Here is an 18,096-nt window from a genome sequence, read left to right as displayed (position 1 = left end):
AACTGGAATGCGAGGATATGCATATAGCACCTGAATCCAACTTCAGGTTTCAGTAGTCACAGACTCCTTCAGAAGAAACATCAAATACTAGTGACAGTCCATAAAGCAGTGAACATTTCCAGCAAGCCAGTGCAACATGGAGCAAACAGACTGAATGATTGATTATTCAATGAACAACAACACAACACAACCGTTTATTATCCATAGAACACAACACGGTACAAGAGATAATCAACCCCACCCCCTAACCATTCCCCGCAGACGCCTACAAGAGTCTCACTCACCTACAAGATTTCAAATCAAGGGTTTCGAATGCTCCACACAGCAAACCAATCACATTTGAATCAGATGCATAAGACAATCGAATCGCAGTAGCCAATCGGAGGGGTCAGCAGCAGCAGCAGCAGGAGGGAAGGCTCACAGCTTACCCTTGAGCCTCTTCTTGAGGACGTCCATGACGGCGCTGAAGTCGGCCTTCATGCTGACCGGCGGGTTGGCGTACTTGCAGGCCATGTCCTCGATCTTCTGATCATGGTAGTCTATCTTGGATTGGGAGAACTTGAGGCCGTGCGCCATGCTGACGACCACTGTGCGGTCATTTGCCCCGATGGTGCCCTCTTCCCGGAGCTTGAAGAGCGCCGCGAGCGCGACCCTAGTGTGCGGGCACGCAAACATGCCAGTGCGGTCAGCGAGGGACATTGCGTTCGTGAGCTCCTCCTCTGTGGCCTCCGCGATGATGCCATTTGTTGCCTTGAGTGCGACCACCGCACGGTCGACAAATACAGGGTCACCAATCTGAATCGCCGATGCAAATGTAGGCTCGGCCACTTGTGGCCGGAACTGCGTCCACCCTGACTTGTAGTAGCGGTACAGTGGGTTGGCATTGGCAGGCTGTGCGCAGACACGCCGAGGCAGACGATAAACCAGACCAAGAACATGGCACATCTCGAATCCCTTGTAGAATGCATATATGTTTCTGAGCTTGCCTCCTGGGACAATGACCCAATCGGGGACCTCCCAATCAAACTGCTGCAGTATCTCAATGGCTGCTGTCTTCTGCCCCTCGAGCCTGAGAGAGTTGAGCGAATTGGCAAGGTAAATGGGCAACTTAGCGGTCACCTCCCTGATGAGCCGCATACAGCCATCAAAGTCGGTGTCCAGGGAGAGCACGGTGGCGCCGTTGGCGATGGGCTGGATGAGCTGCTCGAGCGAGATGCGGTTGGCCAGGAGGAACACAATAGCTGAGATCCTAATCTCGATCTATGCCAACTCAACAAACACCATCGGAGACACCTGTAGAGCATCTTTATAATCACCCAGTTACGTTGTGACGTTTGATGGCACACTAAGTGTTCCTCCGGTATTCGGGAGTTGCATAATGTAACGCCCCGGACACACCCGCCGGTGGTCGTTACTCCTGGCGGGATCTAGACTGGCCCCACAGATCAATACTAGTCTTTTCTACGCACTTTGTCCTCACTCATGCGCACCCGGGAGCAACTTCCCGATCGGTCACCCATCCTGACACTACTCCAAGCTGAGCACGCTTAACTTTGGAATTCTATCCGAATGGGCTCCCGGAAAAGAAGGAATTCCTTATTGATATGAGTAGTCTATCATCCCTAATAAGCCAGGCTATCACACATAATCTCATAGTCATATGAACATGTATAAGTCATGAACAAAGAATAGCAACAAATTAAACGATCATCGTGCTAAGCTAACGGATGGGTCAAGTCACTCACATCATTCTCTAATGATGTGATCCCATTAATCAAATGACAACTCATGTCTATGGCTAGAAAACTTAACCATCTTTGATTCAACGAGCTAGTCAAGTAGAGGCATACTAGTGACACTCTGTTTCTCTATGTATTCACACATGTACTCAGTTTCCGGTCAATACAATTCTAGCATGAATAATAAACATTTATCATGATATAAGGAAATATAAATAACAACTTTATTATTGCCTCTAGGGCATATTTCCTTCAATGCTAGGCCCGTCAAGTTTAACCCGAGTATTCTGCGTGTGCAAAACTGGCTTGCACCCGTTGTATGTAAACGTAGAGCTTATCACACCCGATCATCATGTGGTGTCTCGGCACAACGAACTATCGCAGCGGTGCATACTCAGGGAGAACACTTATACCTTGAAATTTAGTGAGAGATCATGTTATAATGCTACCGCCGAACTAAGCAAAATAAGATGCATAAAGGATAAACATCACATGCAATCAATATAAGTGATATGATATGGCCATCATCATCTTGTGCCTTTGATCTCCATCTCCAAAGCACCGTCATGATCACCATCGTCACCGGCTTGACATCTTGATCTCCATCGAAGCATTGTTGTCGTCTCGCCAACTATTGCTTCTACGACTATCGCTACCGCTTAGTGATAAAGTAAGCCAATTACATGGTGATTGCATTTGATACAATAAAGCGACAACCATATGGCTCCTGCCAGTTGCCTATAACTGTTACAAAACATCATCATCTCATACAACAAATTATATATCATCACGTCTTGACCATATCACATCACAGCAAACCCTGCAAAAACAAGTTAGACGTCCTCTACTTTGTTGTTGCAAGTTTTACGTGGCTGCTACAGGCTTAGCAATAACCATTCTTACCTACGCATCAAAACCACAATGATTTTTCATCAAGTGTGTTGTTTTAACCTTCAACAAATACCGAGCGTAGTCACACTCGATTCAACTAAAGTTGAAGAAATAGACACCCACTAGCCACTTGTGTGCGAAGCACGGAGGTAGAACTAGTCTCATGAACGCAGTCATGCAATGTCGGTTTGGGCCGCTTCATCCAACAATACCGCCGAATCAAATTATGACATGCTAGTAAGCAGTATGACTATTATCGCACACAACTCTTTGTGTTCTACTCGTGCATATAACATCTACGCATAGACCTAGCTCGGATACCATTGTTGGGGAATGCAGTATTTCAAAAAAAATTCCTACAATCACGCAAGATCTATCTAGGAGATGCATAGCAACGAGCGGGGAGAGTGTGTCCACGTACCCTCGTAGACCGAAAGCGGAAGCGTTAAACGCGGTTGATGTAGTTGAACGTCTTCGCGATCCAACCGATCAAGTACCGAACGTACGGCACCTCCACGATCTGCACACGTTCAGCTTGGTGACGTCCCACAAACTCTAGATCCAGCTAAGGCCGAGGGAGAGTTTCGTCAGCACGACGGCGTGGTGACGGTGATGATGAAGTTACCGATGCAGGGCTTCGCCTAAGCACTACGACAATATGACCGAGGTGGAAATCTGTGGAGGGGGCACCGCACACGACTAAAATCAACTTGTGTGTCTATGGGGTGCCCCCATCCCCCTATATAAAGGAGTGGAGGAGGGGGGGGGCGGCCTCCTATGGCGCGCCCCAAGGGGGGATTCCTACTCCTACTAGGAGTAGGTTCCCCCCCTTTCCTAGTCCAACTAGGAGGGGGAAGGAAGGGAAGAGGGAGAGAAGGAAAGGGGGGGGGGGGCGACCCCCTTCCCCAATTCGGATTGGGCTTGGGGGGGGGGGGGGGGGGCGCCCCACCACTTGGACGCCTCCTCCTCTCTTCCACTATGGCCCATTAAGGCCCATTAAATCCCCGGGGGGTTCCGGTAACCCCCCGGTACTCCGAAAAATGCCCGAACTCATCCAAAACCATTCAGGTGTCCAAACATAACCTTCCAATATATCAATATTCATGTCTCGACCATTTTGAGACTCCTCGTCATGTCCGTGATCACATCCGGGACTGCGAACAACCGTCGGTACATCAAATCACAAAACTCATAATACATATCATCATTGAATGTTAAGCGTGCGGACCCTACGGGTTCAAGAACTATGTAGACATGACCGAGACTCATCTCCGGTCAATAACCAATAGCAGAACCTGGATGCTAATATTGGTTCCTACATATTCTACGAAGATCTTTATCGGTCAAACCGCACAACAACATACGTTGTTCCCTTTGTCATCGGTATGTTACTTGCCTGAGATTCGATCGTCGATATCATCACACCTAGTTCAATCTCGTTACCGACAAGTCTCTTTACTCGTTCCATAGTGCATCATCCCACAATTAACTCATTAGTTACATTGCTTGCAAGGCTATTCGTGATGTGCATTACCGAGAGGGCCCAGAGATACCTCTCCGACAATCGGAGTGACAAATCCTATTCTCGATCTATGCCAACTCAAAAAACACCATCGGAGACACCTATAGAGCATCTTTATAATCACCCAGTTACGTTATGACGTTTGATAGCACACTAAGTGTTCCTCCGGTATTCGAGAGTTGCATAATCTCATAGTCATAGGAACATGTATAAGTCATGAAGAAAGCAATAGCAACAAATTAAACGATCATAGTGCTAAGCTAATAGATGGGTCTTGTCAATCACATCATTCTCTAATGATGTGATCCCGTTCATCAAATGACAACTCATGTCTATGGCTAGGAAACTTCACCATCTTTGATTAACGGGCCAGTCAAGTAGAGGCATACTAGTGACACTCTTGTTTGTCTATGTATTCATACATGTACTGAGTTTCCGGTTAATACAATTCTAGCATGAATAATAAACATTTATCATGATATAAGGAAATATAAATAAAAACTTTATTATTGCCTCTAGGGCATATTTCTTTCATCTTATCCATGTCGTCGCTAAGCTAATTGCTAAAATGATGTCCAACCGACTTACCTCGCACATGAATGAGCTCTTCTCACACGCCAAACATGCATTCATTAAAAAAAAGATGCATCCACGACAATTTCATGTATGTGCGCAATCTCGCGAGACGCTTCTACCATTGGGAAACCCTAGCGTCTCTTCAAACTTGACATTAAAAAAAGCCTTCGACTCGGTTCGGTGGTCTTTTCTCCTCGAACTGCCTTGACACCTTGGTTTCCCACTTCACTTCATAGGTTGGGTTTTGACACTGCTGCCCTCGGCTTCGTCGCGCATTCTGCTCAATGGCGTGCCTGACGATTCCACCAAGCTTGGTTGTGGGTTGAGGCATGGGAGCATCTACCTCCTGCTATTCATCCTCACATTCATGTGAAGGCCACGGCTCAGAGAAACCTTCATCCCCTTGGTGGAAATGCTATGTGTATCCATACTTCGCTTTACACGGACGACGCTGTTGTTTTTCTTGCACCCATTAAGGAGGACGTCCAGTTCTTCACGAGCACTCTCAAGCACTTTGGGGGTGTCGCTAGCCTTTTCACAAATTGTTCCAAAAGTTTTGTGGCCCCAATCCGTTCCGAAAATGTTGATCTTCCGGACATCCTCTAGTCCTGACTTGCCAAGTATTCCTCCTTTCCGACGAATATACCTTGGTTTGCCTTTGTCAAGAGATTGAAGAGAATTCACTACAAGCCCCTTGAGGACAATAGTCAGTTCACTCCTTGGGTGGGAAGGCATATTGCCTCAACGGGTCATGCGGTCTTGGTCAAGTCGATCCTCATGGCGATTACTATCTACTACATGACGGTGTTAGATTTACCGGTGGAGGTCAAGAAGAAGATCGATGCGCTCAGACGTGCTTTCCTTTGGGCAGGCTGTGATAAGGTCATAGGTGGAAAATGCAAGCTAAATTGGAAGCAAGTGTGCAAGTCCAACCTGCATGGAGGCCTTCGAATCCTAAATCTTGACAAGTTTTCCATTCCCCTTCGCCTCTGGTGCTTGTGGGCTGAGTGGCTTCACCCGTACAAGCCATGGTTTGGTTTGGGAACTCCTTGTGATGCCAATGGCCGAGATATCTTTGTCGCGGCTACCAAGGTCCAAGTTGGGTATGGCATGTGTGCCAAGTACTGGGAGTCACCTTTGCTCAATGGGATTAGGCCCAAAGATGTGGCTCCAAAAATCTATGATTTGTCGAAGAAGAAAATTGCTTGGTTCAAATGGCTTTACACGACAACTACTTGACTTCCTAGGTGGACATTCTTCAAGGCATCCCCGTCGAACACATCTTTGAGTTTGTCAACCTTTGGGAGAGGCTCTCCCATGTCCACCTTAATATTGACAAGCCTGACACTATCACTTGGAAGTTCACTACTGGCGGACACTACTCGGCAGCGTCGACATACAAGGTGCAATTCTTTGGCCAGGCTGACAGGGCCATGATCCCGACTGTTTGGAAGATTTGGGCACCTTCTAAATACAAGTTCTTCGCATGGATGGCAATCAACAAATAGGATTGGACAGCAGACAAGCTTCATCATCGTGGCCTCGCCAAACTATAACCTTTGTTCCCCGTGCAAGCAGGTCCACCCATTCAGACTTTGGCACATGATCAAAGATTGTCTTGGTCACCATGAAGTGCATCCTTCGACCGGGGTGACGCGGCTTCCGCTAAAGAGAGGTGGAGCCACAATGCTACCAAGAAGACCCAATCGCGAGGGCTACTTGCTTCCTTGATGTTGCTTATCTCTTGGGGGGTTGTGGAAAGAGAGGAATGGACGGATCTTCCGTAATAATGCCGTTTCGGTGGGAGTCATCGTTGCTAGGATTAAAGAGGAGACCTATCTTTGGAGTATTGCAGGAGCAAGGCACTTGAGTAACGTAATGCCACATGAGAGGTTGTTGTAGTTCGGCCTTGGACCTTAACCTCTAAAACTTCTCTCTTAATCGATGAAAATGGCAAATCTTTTGCCTCATATCAAAATAAAAATAAAAACTAGGCCACGGACCTCTAGACGCCAGCTTCTAAACTACAAAGAAGAAAGAGGCCAAGAGGGGAGGCGACTGCTACCATCTAAACTTACAGGAAAGCTTGGGATTTTATCAGGCTTACAACCTGGGCTGAAGACACTTTTTTTCCGGTCTGAACGTTGTTCCTCAGGGAAGGGTATCTCGTCCCACCTGAAGACTATGGAGAAGCCATGGGTGAAAATTCAGTTCCTAACAAGATGAAGGTGGTGCTTTGGAGGCTGGCCCATAATTGTCTGCCCGCAAGGTTCTCAACTCCAACTGAGATCAGTTCCCACAAGGTACGGCTGTAATTGTAATTGTAAGGAAGATGTGGATCGTTGCTTTTCTTTTTTACAGTGACAATATGTCCAAGAGCTATGGGTGGAAATAAATAAATATGAATATGGTATTTGCCTAAAGCTAACAAGCTTTGTTGATATCAGGCCATGGATATTGGGCTGAAATTCTGAACTGGCGAAGCTTCAGATTTCCATGATATATATGGCACTGGCAACAACTATACAACGCGGTATTTGGGGAAACAGGAACAGCTCCAGTAATAGCGAGCTGTATTGTGGGTAAAATCAAAGCCTGGCATGACCTCAATACCTCATCATCAAAAAGAAAATGGTCTCCGCCACAGGAAGATGTGTCGCAGATAAATGTTGATGCGGCGACTTTTGCCCACTCTGAAGTCTGAACAAGCTGGTCTAGGCGCCCTTGTTCATGGATCAGTGCAGGCAGCGAATCAGGCTGCCATTCACCATGTTGGGATCCCAGAAGTGGCTGAAGCCCTTGCATCGCGCCAGGTCTTTTAGCATGAGTTCAGGTTTTCATAAGATAAATGTTGTAGTTAAGAGTTTTCAGAGGTAGGTAGTTCAGACCACCCCCCTATCTCTGATAAATAAGGTGCAAAGTGAGTTTGACAGATCATCTACAGGCGCCAATGTCCAAGATAGTACCAAGAATAGAGCCTCGATGTTTTTATCTAGTAATAATTTTTATTCATGTAAAATGTTGTAGCAATGGTCCAGCTCATGTTCTTTCAAAATCTGCAGAATATGATCAATGCTGCTGGTACAAAGAGGAACCTGAAGCTATGAGGACCAATGCTTGTAATGAAAAGATTATGAATGAAAAGATGGGTGCTGCCTACTGTCTAAATAAAAGTAGAAAACTACAATGAAGAATTGAAAAGTTTCGACAAGACTCAGTGTAAACTGGAATGCGGGCATAGGCATATATAGCACCCGAATCCAACTTCAGGTTTCAGTAGTCGCAGACTCCATATACTAGTGCAACATGGAGCAAACAGACTGAATGATTGATTATTCAATGAACAGCAACACAACACAATCGTTTATTATCCATAGAACACAACACGGTACAAGAGATAATCAACCACACCCCCTAACCATTCCCCGCGGACACGCCTACAAGAGTCTCACTCACCTACAAGATATCAAATCAAGGGTTCGAATGCTCCACACAGCAAACCAATCACATTTGAATCAGATGCACAAGACAATCGAATCGCAGTAGCCAATCGGAGGGGTCAGCAGCAGTAGCAGGAGGGCATCATACTCAAAGCTTACCCTTGAGCCTCTTCTTGAGGACGTCCATGACAGCGCCGAAGTCAGCCTTCACGCTGACCGGCGGGTTGGCGTACTTGCAGGCCATGTCCTCGATCTTCTGATCATGGTAGTCTATCTTGGACTGGGAGAACTTGAGGCCGTGCGCCGTGCTGACGACCACCGTGCGGTCGTTTGCCCCGATGGTGCCCTCTTCCCGGAGCTTGAAGAGCGCTGCGAGAGCGACCCCAGTGTGCGGGCAGGCAAACATGCCGGTGCGGTCGGCGAGGGACATTGCGTTCATGAGCTCCTCCTCCGTGGCCTCTGCGACGATGCCATTTGTTGCCTTGAGTGCGACCACCGCACGGTCGACCGATACAGGGTCACCGATCTGAATCGCCGACGCAAATGTAGGCTCGGCCACTTGTGGCTGGAACTGCGTCCACCCGGATTTGTAGTAGCGGTACAGCGGGTTGGCATTGGCGGCCTGTGCACAGACAAGCCGTGGCAGCCGATCAACAAGGCCAAGAACGCGGCACATCTCGAATCCCTTGTAGAATGCATATATGTTTCCAAGGTTGCCTCCTGGAACGATGACCCAATCGGGCACCTCCCAATCGAACTGCTGCAGTATCTCAATGGCTGCCGTCTTCTGCCCCTCGAGCCGGAGGGAGTTGAGCGAATTGGCAAGGTAAATGGGCAGTTCGGCGGTCACCTCCCTGATGAGCCTCATACAGCCGTCGAAGTCGGTGTCGAGGGAGAGCACGGTGGCGCCGTTGGCGATGGGCTGGATGAGCTGCTCGAGCGAGATGCGGTTGGCCGGGAGGAAGACGATGGCGGGGATCCCGGCGGCCGCGCAGTATGCGGAGAGCGCGGCGGAGGTGTCCCCCGTGGAGGCGCAGCCGACGCCGGCGATGGGGCGGGAGAGCGGGGCGCGGCGGAGGCGGTTGACCTGGCTGACGAGCACGGTCATGCCGAGGTCCTTGAAGGAGCCGGTGTGGGAGATGCCGCAGTGCTTGACCCAGAGGTCCTTCATCCCGGCGAGGTGGTCGCGGCCGAGGCGCTCGGCCCAGAAGAGGTTGGAGTTGCCCTCGAAGAGGGAGACGATGTGGTCCGGGTCGATCCCGGGGAGCACGAACTCCTTCTTGGACCAGACGCCGGAGCCGTAGGGCCAGACGGTGCGGCCGACGCGGGAGTCGAAGAGGTCCCGCCAGTAGGACCCCGGGTGGCGCGCGAGGGCGTCCATGTCGTGGCGCACGTCGAGCAGGCCGCCGGAGCTGGAGCGGTACACGATCTCGTCCAGGGAGTAGCGCTCGTCCGTGCCGGCCCCGCCGGGGCCTGGGGGAAAGGGCTCGTACCAGGCGGAGAAGCCGTTGGCCGGGGCGCGGTGCCGCGCCGCCTCCTCGCGGATGTCCTCGTCCGCCGCGCGCCGGGGCTTGTTGGTGGCGGCGGGGGCGGCGGCGTCGGTGGCGCAGCGGACGCGGCGGTGGGCGGCGGGGCGGAGGCGGAGCTGCGGCGCGGCAGAGCGGGGGCGGGAGAGGAGGAAGGAGAGGGATGGCGACGGGGAGGGGGCGTGGGTGGTGGCCGCCATGGTGGAGCTGACGGCGGCGGCGGCGGGGATTGGGAGCAGTGGGTGGGATGTGGACTGTGGGGGTGGAGGAGGGTTTTAGACTGTAGCACGGGGTTGGTGGAAAGTGGAGACTGGAAAGCGGTAGAAAGTCTGATGGACGGTCCTGATTTGGCCGACATCTGACGAGCACCGTCTGTTCCATCAGATCACATCCAACTGATGGTCATTCAGACAAAGCTGTCCATTCTCATGATCAGATGCAGAAACACAATGTTCAATTTTTATCGACAAAAACATCCCAGGTTTTGAAATCAACCGGCTAAACATACCACACAAGTACTCGCTCCGTTCCGAATTACTTGTCGCAGAAATGGATGCATCTAGACGTATTTTAGTTCTAAATACATCCATATCCGAGACAAGTAATTCCGAACCGAGGGAGTACATTTCTAGAAAGTACAATAATATCTACTATGCATCAACAGATTCACATAACCTAAGTTTCATTACAGAGTGGTTAAAAATGCCAAAAAGGCGGCAATCAAGCCATGTAAAATAGAGAAACTCAACTGTTAGGTAAGGAGATCTGCTTGGAACAAAATCTGCTGATATAAACACTAGAACAAATAAATGCTTCACGCTGGAGACCGAAAACGTCGTACAACTGCAATTTTACAAGCTCTGGTGTGCGCTCCATTGGACGCCTCTACAAATGAATCTGGAATTCAGGATACATATGCTCAAAATGAATCTGGAATTCAGGATACGTATGCTCAAAGGACAATGGTCCTCTGTGCTTTCTAGTTTCTGCAGCTACCTGAGTGACTCTTAACCTGAACAAACTAATTTACACTTCACAGTGTGCATCTCAGCGTTGTTTAAGGTCAGGTTATTTTCATCTCTTCAACGTTTTCACGTGGCTGTGGAGCTGGAGTGTTCACAAAGGTCGCACTCTTGTTGAACCCTTCCAGCAACATTATCCGCACCGCTTGCAAGCCCCTCAGAAACGTGGAATCAAGCTGCAAAAGATTGGGGTGGAGACAAAAGTTAGCTGATGCTGTGGTTGTTTCTACACATCGATATAGTGCTTCAGCTAGTCACTGAGTGCTTGCTTACAAGAAGAAAAAGCACAGGATCAGCGCAGAAGCAAATTTCCACGCGTTATATTTTTGTCAAAAATATGTACAATGCAATATGCAGGTAAAAGTACCTCTTCTTGTTCTTCCTTGCTGAATGCACGTAGAACAAAACCGATGGCTCCCATCATTCCAGTTGGCCGTCCAATGCCTGCACAACATTTGGGGGATTTGTATTTTCAGATTCGTCACCTCAGTGACAAAGGCGTTAAAGAAGCGATCATTTAACATACCAACTCTTAGCCGCGGGAAATCACGGCTTTGTTTCAGATGGTGAATGACACTTCTCATCCTGAAACATTAATCATATGTTAAGGTAGAACAAAGGCAAACGATTAAGAAGAAATAACAAAGAACCACAGAACAAAGCAGGATGGGAACAGGTTAAATAAATACCCATTGTGCCCACCATGTCCCCCCTTTGGCAGTAGACGTAGTTTTGCAAAGGGTAAGTCTAGATCATCGTAGATCTAGAAGAATCAAACAACAGTTTGTGAATAACTAGGAGCATCAAAACATGTATTATGAGCTAGTGGACAATATTTACCAGAACGACTTGATTAAGTGGTATCTTGAAATATGAAACCAGCTGGCCAACCTGCATAAGGCAGTCCTATTCAGTAAACAGGGCCTGCTGAAAATAGTGATCTGAAGCTGCATTATTAGAGTTGCTGTACTTACAGACTCACCACTTGCATTCATAAAAGTCTGCGGCTTGGCAAGCATTACAGGGACATCACCAATGAGGCCTATAAATACAAGGCAATAAGATCAACAATGCCGTTTCAGGAATTTAAATACTTATCCATGTCCATTGCGAACAAAAATTCAAGCATATGGAAAAAAACTAAGAACTTGCGTTCTAAGGACATAATTCTTGATTACACAAAGATTGGCATGTAGATACTTCTTACAGTACATTAACCAAAGATATAAGCCTAGTGCATAAAGGTCATGCAGGAATCGTTTTTCTCAAAAACAGAGTGCAACTACAAATGATGGGTTAACAGTTCACACCCATCTATTCCCTCCGTTCCTAAATATAGGTCTTTCTAGAGATTTCAACAAGTGACTACATAGGGAGCAAAATAACGATTACGAGTCGAACGACTAGTCTAGACTAGTCGCTCGACTAGTCTATGAGTCGCAAACTGGCTGTGACTCGGTTTCTCGTGTAGACTACTTGTATGAGTCGAGCCAGTCATCGACTAGTCGACAACTAGTCCAGACTAGTCGACATGTTCGAGTCGAACGACTCAAAAAACTGGGGGAGTATAAATACGATGCCTCATCCCGCGGGAGACCTAATCCTTTCTTTCCCCTCCTCACCTGGACGCGCCGCCGGCTGCTGGACGCGCCTGTCGAGCCCTCCTCGCGCCGCCGGCCGCTGGATGCCTGCCGCCGCAGATCTGAAGCTCCACCGTCGCCGGCCCCACGTCGCGGATCTGAAGCTCCACCGTCGCCTTCGTCTCGCGCCCCTCGTGCTCTTCTCCTCTTCAGGCAGGTGAGCCTCAGTGCTGCTCTGCCTCGCTGCTGGACTGCTGGTGCTGCTCTGCCTTGCCCCTCCTTTCTCCTCCTCTTTCTTCTTGGCTTGCCGCTGCTGTTGCTCTGCTTCGCTGCTGGACTGCTGGTGCTGCTCTGCTTGCTGTTGGTGCTGCTCTGCTCGCAGATAGACTGCTGGTGCTGCTGTGCTTGCTGCTAGTTGCTGGTGCTGCTCTGCCTCAGTGACTCCACTTTGCTTGTTTCAATTGTATACTGTACTTGTATACTTATATAGTGTAGTACTACATACTACTACTAGGTATTATTAGTTATGTACTGTAAGTTCAGTGCTACAGTACCATGTCGACTAGTCTTGCACTAGTCTAGACTAGTCTATGAGTCTCAACCTTGGAACGGCTCGTCGACTCTTCGACTCGTAAACGTTGGAGCAAAATGAGTGAATCTACACTCTAAAATATGTCTATATACATCCGTATGTGGTAGTCTATTTGAAATGTCTAAAAAGACTTATATTTAGGAACAGAGGGAGTATTAGACTATTACAACGTCCTGGAGTTGGATAATACTCCCTCCGTCTGGAAATACTTATCATCAAAATGGATAAAGGAAGATGTATCTAGACGTATTCTAGTTCTAGATACATCCCTTTTTGTTCATTTTGATGACAAGTATTTCCGGACGGAGGGAGTACTCAATAGAAAAAGCAAGAACATTTTATTGTGCTTTCTTACAGAATGTGTGTCAGGAACAGAATGATGGATACCAAGTCTTAACCAACAAGCCTTATTTGGTTGCTCTCTATGTGAACAACTAGCGAAGTAAAAATAAGCTGCCAGAAAACATAATTCAAAAACAGAGCTAGACATAATTTGAGCAGGCCAACATTTAGCTTGTTGCAGTGGTCAGTTATAAATTACTCCCTCCGTCGCAAAATAAGAGTATATCTCAAATGTATAGCTACGCACAGCTGCACTTTTTGTAGATCAACAAGCTTTATGTGGAAATTACCTTTCCCAACCATCGATTTGAACTGCTTAGTGCTGACAGATATCCCCTCAGCTTCTGCAATAGCATCAATCATCTCAAACCCAACCTGTATGCAACAACAGAATGGTTACCAACAGGATATAATAGTGATATACTGTAATCCAGAATATAGTTCAACTAATCACATTAATCGGGACAGTGCGCAGTTAACTGAAAGCCAAGAGTTTGTAGTATCAAGCAACCAAAAAGATAACACCTTTACCCTGGCGAAGAGCTTAGCATCAAAGCCTAATTTAGCCTTTCCAACCACGCAACATCAACGTTTGTAGACATAGTATAAATGGCTTCAGAAAATTGTGATTTCTAGCAAATACTACTAGGATTTATGAATTGCATCATGATTAACTTGGACAGTCGACAGGGCTACCAGCTGAAAACGCACAGTTCCTTTCAAGATAAGCAAAGCGGGATCCAGATAGCTGGATCGCCGGAATCTTACGTTGTGGCGGGTCCCCTTGTACATCCTGCCGGGGTTCCCGAGCCCGACGAACAGCCACGGCTTCTGGGCCGCGCCGGCGCCGGCGCCGGCAGTGGCCGAGGAAGAGGATGACGAGGCGGCGGTGCTGCTTGCGGGGCCGTTCGCCCCCATGCTTCTACGGCTCGAGCGGGCGAAGGAGATGCGCGGGGAGGTGAGGCGGGAGGCGGGGACGCCGGAGAGTAGCCGCATCGCCGCCGTTGTGGCTTCCTCTATAAAACGGGTCCGGGTTGACCCGGGTCCCAATCGTACACGGGATTCCCCTTTGACAAGCTGACCGCTCAGCCTATTGGGTATTGGGCTGGACTTGTGGACCAGCCCAATATAACTCTTACAGCCCGTTTGGCTGAAAGGAACAAAAAAAAACTCAGGGCTTGTTTGGTTTGTGACTGATTTTGCCACAGTTTATCACAATGTGTTTGTCGCACTTGCTTTTATCTTAAGTGCTCAAATAGTCGCGACCTACCAAGAGATTGGCTAGCTAGGGTTTCTCGTGCCGCCGTCGCCCCCGCCATCTAAGAAAGGCGACTGCTACGAATAAGTCGGATGATTTCCTCGGGAAATCATCCGCCTAACCAGCCGTCCGATCTGACGGGGGTTGCCGTTGGATCGTAGCACAACCTCGTCTTCCTTCCCTATACGCAGCGCATCAATTGGATCGCAGCACAAACCTCGTCTTCCTTCCCTGTACCAAGCGCAGCAGCTTTCATGGCAGCACCGGTGGCACCGCCGACGCTCCATTGCAACCTCCGGCGTGCTTCACTGCAGCTCCGGCGACGCTCCATTGCAACCCCGACGACCCTCCGGCCTGCTTCACTGCAGCTCCTGGCGACGCTCCATTGCAACCCCGACGACCCTCCGGCGTGCTTCACTGCAGCTCCGGTGACGCTATATTGCAACCCCAACCCTTCGGTGACGCTTCACTGCAGCCGCGGTGGAGCTCCAATGGCCCCAAGAGCTCTCCAATGCAGCTCCGCCGCTGGCAACTTGCAGCATCAGTAGGTTGTATCGCAGTGTTGTGGCTATGGATGCGTTGCTCTGCATTGGAGCACAGATGGTCATCGACGAGCGCGGCGCATCGCCGGCGGTACCGACGAGCGAGCGCCTCCCCCATACGCATTGCGTCGCACCCTCGAGGATGCAACACCGCGGCGGTGGCGTGCGGACTTCACCGTCTCTCCATTTGTGGTGGGATGCAGGAGCGTGGTGGAGCCGTCGCTCCCTTTTTCGCAGCACCGTGGCCGAAGTACGCCATGGGGGCTCTCCTCTTCTCGCGAGCAGAGATGGGAAAGAGAAAAAAGTGAGCGGGGATGAAAACGTGTGGAGGAGAGACGGGGTGAAGAGATAAGGCCGACTGAGCGAAGCGGTGGAGGGCGAGAGGACACATGTCGATCAACGGGAGCGGCTTGCGTTTCGTTCTTTTCATCCGACTTAAAACAAACGTTTTCCTCCAAGAAATTACTTTGTATTTTCATTGTAATTCTTAGTCATAGGAGTTAGTTTGTATTTTCTTGAATCTTAGGTCCAAATCAGTGTACTTGTAATTGTTATGAGTATCAATAAAGTTGCAGGTGTTTCTAAAAAAAGATCTTAGGTCCTCAAATAGTTAGCCACAATTTGACTTGTCTAGGGGAGTCTTGCTACATTTTTTATGCGTATGACATATGAGGCTTATTTTTCACAAAAGGAATTTTGCTTTAGGTGTGGCTAAAATCAAACAAACACCTAATTTGACAAAACTTGCCTAACTTAACATGTGGCAAAGTGTGGCTACAAACCAAACAACCCTCAATGATACGATGTTGATCTTCAAATTTTTACTCTTAGCCCAAGTGGTTTAGCAAATTGCAATTAAACATAATTCTATTTAAAATTAGCCTTTTCCTTCCCCTCTCGCAAGGCGACTAGGGAAAGCCTTCTTCCCTTCGATCTTCATCGGCGAGCCTGTCGATTTGCCTCCCCTCCGCTTGCAGCTCCGACGGCTGGTGGCGGAGGGTACTCCTGGTGCCTCGGCTTATATAGGTAGGGTTTTCGTTCTCGCAAGGACGGCTCTTGGACAGATGACGACGTTTCTTCTTCGAGTCAGTCTCTTGGGCTCCGATCCTCCTCAAGTTCGTTTGTCGGGGCGGATTAGAGGAGCTCCAGCGTAGATTCCTGCCAGCTCCCGGGAGCGGCGAGGTTAGGGCTTCTCGTTGCATGCAACGACGAGATTTGATGTCAGGTTCTTCAGATCGATTCAAAGATTCAACGGCAACGACTGCGGCTCCTGAACGCTGGTCCTTAGGGGCACGTGCACGAAGACTTCCCAGCTGGTATCGACAAGGTCAGGCCGACTCCGGTATGGGAGCGGCGACAGCGGCGCGTCGGCGACTCGTTCGCGGCAACGATGGTCGTTAGGTTCTTTATGGATCTCGATGTAATTTTTATTATGTTTGGGATGCTTTGTACTTCCAGTGAATTTTTATAATAGATATGGTATTTTTGCAAAAAAAAAAAGGTTTAGCAAATTGCATGTCTTACAACTGTATTTATTCATGCCACTCACATGGTATTGCTATGTCAAGTGTTATGTTGATCTTCTCTCTTTTTCCAAATACGTGAAGACATTGCTGGGAAGCATTGGGTTCAGTCTTGAGAGAGTAATGTTACTATTCTTTGCACAATTTTGACACCGTTTAGCTCGGTTCTTGTCTAGTACTTGGGAAACCATCAGTTACTGCTAGAAATAAGGAGAAATACATGTATATATCCAAACCATGTTGGTGTGTGTGTGAGCACTCAGGAAGTCTTATGCCTTGCTATGTAATGTCAGTTTTAGAAGCTTAAAATCTGATAACTACTATAGTAAGTTTGCTTACATGCTTCCCATGGTGTTTGCAGGGAAACAAAGAAGCCACAAGTTTAAACCAATATCTGCATGCAAGTTCAAGCCTCTTCATTCAATGCAATTTTTTTATTTTTATGGTCTTAATATATTTGGAATGGCAAGTTCTCTTTTATCTTCCATACCGTGCTTAATACAAGCCATGAACCTTCGAAGATCTTGGTTTTCGACCAACCAAAATTTTAGCCTTCAATGGTCCTTGAAAGATCTTGTCGCTATTAGTATCTGCATTTTGGATTATTACATTTGACATATTTGAATGCGTGAATGTGTGAAGATGATGTTGTTTAGATAGATCTTGTTGATCTTGATCATTGAAAAAAATACACAATTATTTTGGGTTAATTGTCATTTTTAGGTTTTAAATGTGTTAATGTACATATTGAGATGTGCATGTTGATTATGATTACAATTCAACATAGCAGCTGATACGTCTCCAACGTATCTATAATTTTTGATTTTTTTGAGAACTATCTATAATTTTTGATTGTTCCAATGCTATTATATTATCAATCTTGGATGTTTTATATGAATTATTATGCTATTTTATATCATTTTTGGGATAGTCTATTAACCTAGTGCCAAGTGTCAGTTGCTATTTTTTCCTTGTTTTTGTCTTCACAGAAAAATCAATACCAAACGGAACGAAACTTTTTGACGATTTTTCTTGGACTACAAGACACCCTGGAAGCTTCGGGAGGAGGCCAGAAAGTCACGAGGTGGACACAAGTTCACAAGGCGCGCCCTAGCCCCCCCCCCCACTTGTGGGCCTGATACGTCTCCGTCGTATCTACTTTTCCAAACATTTTTGCCCTTGTTTTGGACTCTAACTTGCATGATTTGAATGGAACTAACCCGAACTGACGCTGTTTTCAGCACAATTATCATGGTGTTATTTATGTGCAGAAACAAAAGTTCTCGGAATGACCTGAAACTTCACGGAACAACTTTTCGGAAAATATAGAAAATCTTTGCAAAAGATGAAGGCCAGGGGGGCCACCACCTGTCCACGAGGGTGGGGGGCGCGCCCCCTACCTCGTGCCCCTGGAGCTCCTCCGACTCCAACTCCAACTCTATATATTGTGTTTCGGGGAGAAAAAAATCAGAGAGAAGAAATCATCGCGTTTTACGATACGGAGCCGCCGCCAAGCCCTAAAACCTCTCGGGAGGGCTGATCT

The 18,096-nt window shown here is 47.9% G+C and overlaps 3 protein-coding genes across 3 annotated transcripts; all 3 read right to left on the bottom strand.

The window, feature by feature from the left end:
- Positions 1-417: 417 nt before the first annotated feature.
- Positions 418-7,533, bottom strand: LOC123046875 (threonine synthase 1, chloroplastic-like). Its single transcript, XM_044470341.1, has 2 exons — positions 7,342-7,533; positions 418-1,260 (listed from the first exon to the last, which is right to left on the bottom strand). The coding sequence occupies exons 1-2, from the start codon at positions 7,531-7,533 to the stop codon at positions 418-420; spliced, it is 1,035 nt and encodes a 344-aa protein (XP_044326276.1).
- Positions 7,534-8,035: 502 nt separating this feature from the next.
- LOC123066121 (threonine synthase, chloroplastic) lies at positions 8,036-9,950 on the bottom strand. Its single transcript, XM_044489270.1, has one exon. It carries the CDS (start codon positions 9,892-9,894, stop codon positions 8,317-8,319), a length of 1,578 nt encoding a protein of 525 aa, XP_044345205.1. The 5' UTR covers positions 9,895-9,950; the 3' UTR covers positions 8,036-8,316.
- Positions 9,951-10,463: 513 nt separating this feature from the next.
- LOC123066109 (peptidyl-tRNA hydrolase, mitochondrial) lies at positions 10,464-14,298 on the bottom strand. The gene is made up of 8 exons (XM_044489262.1): positions 13,999-14,298; positions 13,521-13,605; positions 11,691-11,758; positions 11,557-11,607; positions 11,406-11,479; positions 11,243-11,301; positions 11,084-11,160; positions 10,464-10,892 (listed from the first exon to the last, which is right to left on the bottom strand). Exons 1-8 carry the CDS (start codon positions 14,224-14,226, stop codon positions 10,758-10,760), a joined length of 777 nt encoding a protein of 258 aa, XP_044345197.1. The 5' UTR covers positions 14,227-14,298; the 3' UTR covers positions 10,464-10,757.
- Positions 14,299-18,096: the final 3,798 nt, after the last annotated feature.

The sequence above is a fragment of the Triticum aestivum genome, chromosome 1A (assembly GCF_018294505.1).
Source record: "Triticum aestivum cultivar Chinese Spring chromosome 1A, IWGSC CS RefSeq v2.1, whole genome shotgun sequence".
Taxonomy (NCBI): domain Eukaryota; kingdom Viridiplantae; phylum Streptophyta; class Magnoliopsida; order Poales; family Poaceae; genus Triticum; species Triticum aestivum.
This window is presented reverse-complemented; position numbering and strand designations above follow the sequence as displayed.